Genomic DNA, 6816 nt, shown 5'->3' on the forward strand with positions numbered 1-6816 from the left:
ACAAAAGTAATCACTGCTATGCTACATAAACAGGATAATTTCAGCCTACGCCTAAAGGTAATTACATAGCTCCCAATGTTATTGGATATACTGAAGAATGAAGTTCCACATTTTGTCATCAGGTAACTTCATTTAATCAGATGTTAAATTTTAATTTTTTAAAGTTGTGCCCGTTGTATGGCAACACATTACCGACTTTCTATAAATAAATTTAATTTCCTATAAATGTAATATCCAATTCTGATGTTATTGCATTCTTAAAGTGTTCCTGGTATTCCTCAAAAATTCTGCACGAAAAGCTGACTGTGCCATGGCTTCTAATTTAACAGTTCCTCCGTCGTCTTTAAATAGAATAAATTGGAGGGATGAAAGACACCAAGAAAATGTGAGTAGACATAGTGCCCGGATATATATTACTTCTTTAATAGAAAGAGATTGATTGAATGATTTTTTTACTAACTTTGTGATATAAAATTACAAAAAAAAAATCTAATGAGTTTGATTAAAAGGATTTTAAGTACTTAACCATATTGTATCGATCTTATGTGAAGCATTTTTATCATGCCTTCCGTTTCTTATACTGAATCAGTATATCGTTCATTAATGAAATTACTTCTGATTCCCAACACGAATTAATTCTATTTCGTTTTTAGCGTAACGTGAAACTTAACTCTTATCGATAATATTTTTGAGCAAAAATTGAAATATTCTGGAAATTCAATTGACTTTTTTTTTAATATTGATTTTAATTCCTGCGTATATAGTCTACTATAATCTATGACATTTTATACTGACAGAAAGATAACCTAAGAGATGCGTTATTATGCTTTAGTAAATATGTATAAATTTTCTCCTTGCTTATTTAGATGCATTAGGATAATTGATAGGAATTTGTTACTCGGTTTATTTAGATGCATTAGGATAATTGATAGGAATTTGTTACTCGGTTTATTTAGATGCATTAGGATAATTGATAGGAATTTGTTACTCGGTTTATTTAGATGCATTAGGATAATTGATAGGAATTTGTTACTCGGTTTATTTAGATGCATTAGGATAATTGATAGGAATTTGTTACTCGGTTTATTTAGATGCATTAGGATAATTGATAGGAATTTGTTACTCGGTTTATTTAGATGCATTAGGATAATTGATAGGAATTTGATACTGCCGTTTTTAGGTTCGTATAGTATTGCGTAATTCGATGGTCCCTTAATGTATATGAATTATTTGAAGATGCCTGTTTAATTTCTCACACTTGAAATGTACCACAACTATCGTGATCTTCCAAAAAAATTCCCTTAGTTTCGATTTTGACGAATCTCCAAATTCTAAATATCCTAGTTTTACTCTCTTGAATACGAATAAAAAATAATGTGCTTGTCAAAAATGTCAGATTTCGAAATTATCTAGCCTTAAGACTGACAATGGAAAATGCACCAAGAGGAATAAACTCTTTGCTGCCCTAAAACGTTTTAGGTATAGATGTTTTCAATTTGGGAAACAAAGGACAGGACGGAATCATCCATCCGTCCTCGGTGTATGTCGCCAGGGAATCAAGTAAAACATGCATAGCATGTTAAGTGCCATCAATAAAGGTTCCTGCCATGGAAAAGCGTCGAGACGCTGATCTGAAAAAGCAGCATGTATCAAAATTGGCATGAAACTGATCTTCTGTTCTCCAGTATCTTGACACTTTTCTACTTCAAATCTGTACTCTTTCAAAAAAATTACAAACAAGTATGTTATTTTTATAATGTAGAAAATATTTCGTATATTTACCGAAATCGACTGCAACCTAGTGAGAATTGCGTGTTTAAAGCCAATGTACAATAAAGTTGAAAAATTGTCGTACCGTTGATTTTGAAATTCCAATATCTCTACTCTTGTTTGTGGATCCGGATACTCTTCGGTTGCTTTGTTTGTAAATGCTGTCCAAAGTATTCGAATACCTGACTACTTGCATTTGATTGGGAGAGCGTTCTTTATATATGTAACCATTTACTACGATTTCCTGAGCACGATGGTTCTGACTCGACGATGGTTTTGACACGATGGTTCTGGCTCGACGATGGTTTTGACACGATGGTTCTTTATTGAATTTATAGATAAACGCACGCTGCAATGCAATTTGTCATTAATATATGCAACAGTTTTCCCTGGAACGTCGCCATTTCTACCTGACTGCAACTCCAAAGGCGTTTTTAGGGAGAGCATTCGAAAATATAAAGATTTTGTGCTTTTATGTATCCAGGTAATATCGTATGTGTCTCTTTTATCGTTCATTAGAAATATTTAAAATCTGATCTGACCCTGCATTACGATTGATTTCTTACGCTTGGAAATGTATTTCTCATGTTAAGAAATATTTATCTCTTCCAGGGGTATAATCGTGATGCTCAATGCTGCAAAAGAAAGTACATGCCTTATTATATAACAATCCTGTTTCTCACTCTGATATTAATATCCATATTTCCGGAACCGAAAATAGGATTGATTCTGTTAATATTATTCGTTGTAAGTATATTTTCAACTTTTCCTTTAAAGAATTCCATTATTTATCTTGACTATTCTTCTATTTTAAAAGCAGGCGTGTAAGTAAAAAGTAACATGCCTTATCCAGTTCCATGCCTTATCCTTACACTTGTTCTGCAGTATGTATCGCTAGAAATAGAAGTTAATTTTGATGCTTTTATAAACCCTTAGACGCTTTTGGCGACCAATTATCTAGGAACATTCATTATCCTTGCTCTCAATTAAATCTTGCATGCATTAGATTTCTCCAAGAAAACGTTTTAAATATCAAATTGTTATAGATGCCAAAGACGAGTTTTTTTATTAACAAGCCTTTTACTTGTTAATCATACTGTACATGAACCTTCCTGAAAATAAAGTTCCATGACATTTCAGAGGAATTTTTAAAACAATTTAATTGTTCTGTTAATGTATCTTCTAACTTTCCCGATACTGTAACTTCACCTCCTTATCTTTTACATAAACTACATAAATATTAAAGAGAAACTTTGTTGCCTTTGTTTTCAATAATGGAAGAAAAGCTCAAGATTAATAAACTAGATGGAACAATGAAAATGCTTTTTGCTTAAAAATAACTTGAATAGTTTTTAAAAAATTGAATTTTTATTAATTACTTTAGCAACTGCCAGAGCAATTAAAGTAGTATCATTAAAACGACTCTGAATTTAAAATTTTAAAATCATGCGCGCAGTATGTTCAAAAGTTATTGTGGGAAAATGTCAATTTTGCTAAATTTTTAATTTAAAAAAATACTTTGGAAGACGGTTTTTTATGTGCTAAAATTTATAGCTTGAAGTCTAACGATTGCTGCCTATTGAGCCAACAAACACCCATGTATCTTGACTAAAAACCACATTTGGTGAACAATTGCTTTGCCAAAATTAAAGATTGCTAAAAATTTCAAAGAAAGGTTTTCTGGAACTTCGTCTTAATTTCTTCCTTGGTAAACCACTTTCAATTTTTACTTTTGATAGTTATATAACTTGTAATATTTTGGAAGCATTACGCTGTTCTTTTCTAAGCACTTGGTCCACAGTGGTAAGATCTCCTCTTCGGAACTGGAGGTTCGAGTTTCTAGACACGGTTCCACCGAAAAAACGTTGTGCAATAGGGTCTGGTGTACGTTAAATCCGTCGGGGTCAGGCGTCCTCCTTCTGGTGTGGTGTGGTGTGGAAGTTTGGAGAGGAGGGGGCAGCTCGAGTGTCATCCTTGTCGTCTAACTGCGGTTCAAATTTACGTGGTCTAGCCTTGGGTGTTGATTTAAAACGAGACGCTAATGTAATTAAATTATTCAATGCGCTATGATTTTCTCTAAATTTCTGTATATCTTTATACCTTTAATTATATCACTGGAAACGGCAGCAGTGTTTAAAATGGCACACTCTAGAAAAAATGTTTACAGCGGTACTATATTTTAAAGTTAAACCTTAAACGAAAGTATAACATTTTAAACCTTATTAAAAGCATGCTTTATATTGAAACGTGTTTTTAATACGGTAAAAATCATCTATTATATTTTGATTATCATGAATCGGGTGGGTGGGGGATTAGGATTAAAAGTTCCTAGTAATAATGAAAACGATTTTAATCCATTGGAAATATTTTATTAAAAATGTTGGAGAAATCAAATCAACAAAAAGTATAATTAAAAAGAATTTTTCGAATTTTAAGATGCAAAAAAAGTTTTTTATGGAATTTTGATAGAACTCAAGCTAAATTTTTTATTAACATTTCAAAAATCGCTTCGAATGCACTTTTTAATTATCCGATATGTATATTGTGTGTGTCAAACTTATAAGCTCTTTCAAGTTTAACTTTAGGTCAAATAATTTGGCATGTAAAGCGCACACATTCATTGTGTGCGCTTTAGATACAAATGTTTCAATTTTGCTGATCATCTTCGATTTATTACCTCCTGAAACTACTGATAATTGGAATCTACGGTGTTTCTTGATAGATGCTTAAATATTTCTCCTATTTTCCATCTCTATTTCGATGAAATAGGCTTTTAAATCAATATATATGATGAAGTCTATTACAGCAAACTACAAAAAATATTTAATTGAAATTATAGCAACTTTTAATCCTGGCGGACCATCTGGTCACCAAAGGTGGCTGGTAATTAATGTAATGAAGCATCTATATCGCAGTAACCTTCACTGCAACACTTTTTATGACAATTTAGGTTCAGCTGACTACGTCGGTTATTTCCATTGCCGATGTTCCTTTTTTTTTGGGGGGGGGGAGGTTATCTTGGGAGCCATAAAAAAAATGAAGAAATGCCTTTTTTTTTTTTTTTTTTTCCCCGATATTGTATTATGCATGAAAATGTTTAAAAATTGCTTTCGAAAACTGATATACTGTCTCTTGTTTTTGTGTAGATTTTGTTACTTTTAATATTTTGGATCAAGAATCCTATCCCTGTGCTTCGTGACGGCTTCAGAAAAATATCATGTTGCAAAGCTGGTGATCCACCACTACCGCCTCCGGTTCATGTGTGATCATTCAAGTGACGAACACTGAACGAAACATTCATCTGAGGTGTTTCGATCGGAATCTAGATGACTACGAATTTTTACGATTTTGTTAAATAAGATTTTAAATTAACTTAATCCTTTTTATAGAACGAATAAAATATTGATTTGTTTTTTATTAAATTCTGTTGGTACTTAATGTCTAAAGCAAGGTTCACACAAGGGCAACTATTGAAGGGAAGGCAGCTGCTCTCTGTCACATAAGTAGGATTCATACGAGGCCAACTATTGGCGGAATGGAAAGTCACGCCTACATCAGAAAGACCACGTGACCGCAATGGGACAATGGCAAATCGTTCTTCCGATGCGACAACCATTTGCTCCTATCCCATTGATGTTCATGAGGTAGGCGTGACCTTCTATTGGTGCAATTGTGGCCTCGTCTGAACGATGTTTCAGTTTTATTTCAGTGACAGTGACAGCGCTTTATTGGATTTTTTTATACTGCGGATTATTTCAAAGAGCCTTACCTTGACAAGGAAAATTGGAGTGAAATTCCTTAATTCCAAATATACACATGCCCTGGGTCGACTAACAGTAGCTTCTTTCTTATAACCAATCTCTCTTCCGAGACTCGGTACATGAAAGCACTAATATTTGCAGACCTGATATTGCCAGTAATTGTTTTCCTTAAATCTGTAGTGAATAGCTTATAAGCCAGTTAACTAAGCTGCACGAGCAATTGTTTTTGTATCATGGTCATGTTACTGGACTGCGAACCACAAGGTCCCATTGCCACAAGTCCATTGAGGTAATTTAAAAGGGAAAAGGGTTAGAATTCGGCTTGCATCAAATGATCTCAGCATAAAATTTATTACTTAAAGCGTCTTAGCAAGAACTAAAATGATAAAAAATTTTAATCTTCCATCGCAAATTTAAAGTTGTCATATATTCATTATTTTTTAAGTCGCGTGGCATCAATCCTACAAAAAAACATGTTCTCACATGACTTATATTTCGCAATCGCCAACATTTATAAAAGCGATGGTTTTTGACCATCTCAATCAGTTGAGTTATAAAAAATTTTCTCGGAGCCAGAATTTTTTTCGTGAAAAACTAGTTTGAAACAATCACGCGACTCGGATTACGAATTCGCCGATATTTAAAAAACGATGGTTTTTCATCGCAAAATCATTCGAGTTCGAAAATTTTTAATTCTTTGCTGACGGCTAAAAATCGAAGATTAAAAAATTTATATCTAAAAACTTTCTATACTTCCTCTTGCTGTTCCGTGTTGATTCCTGCTTTCTTTATTCTTCGGTCGATAATTTCTTACTACCCTCTTCTTTATTGGTCAATCAGAAGAATTGGGTATATTGCGATTATTCGCGCCAAGTTGTAATTTTTTGTTGCCGGTAAATCTCCAAATGTGACAAGCTTCTTTATCACTCTAATAACCATAAAGCAAAAATGGATGGGCCAAAAAAGATAAATCAGCAATTTTCTGCCCGTGCAATTTGTGGCTTCAAATCCCGCAAACCAAAAACATGTTCTCGCATGATAATAAAGATCTTAATGGTATAAAAACAAAAAACAAAAAATTAATGATTTTATCGTTCTAGTGGTAATTTCATAATCCATGCCATGGATTTTATTTTTTGAATAATCGAAATTACCTTCTTCAACTTCCCCCTCCAGTTAAGAATAGATTATTTTCGTCATCTGACATTTATTCAGAATTGTGAGGTCTTGTCTAAAAGAAGCCTTCGTGTTTCTTCTAAGCTGGTACTTTATCAGACGCCAATGA

At 33.2% G+C, this 6816-nt stretch overlaps 1 protein-coding gene across 1 annotated transcript; it reads left to right on the plus strand.

Annotated features, from left to right (window-relative positions):
• The first annotated feature begins 246 nt into the window (after positions 1–246).
• Positions 247–5160, plus strand: LOC129976651 (uncharacterized). Its single transcript, XM_056090332.1, has 3 exons — positions 247–385; positions 2383–2517; positions 4917–5160. The coding sequence occupies exons 1-3, from the start codon at positions 311–313 to the stop codon at positions 5034–5036; spliced, it is 330 nt and encodes a 109-aa protein (XP_055946307.1). The 5' UTR covers positions 247–310; the 3' UTR covers positions 5037–5160.
• The last annotated feature ends 1656 nt before the right edge of the window (positions 5161–6816 follow it).

This window comes from Argiope bruennichi, chromosome 7 (assembly GCF_947563725.1).
Source record: "Argiope bruennichi chromosome 7, qqArgBrue1.1, whole genome shotgun sequence".
Taxonomy (NCBI): Eukaryota; Metazoa; Arthropoda; class Arachnida; order Araneae; family Araneidae; genus Argiope; species Argiope bruennichi.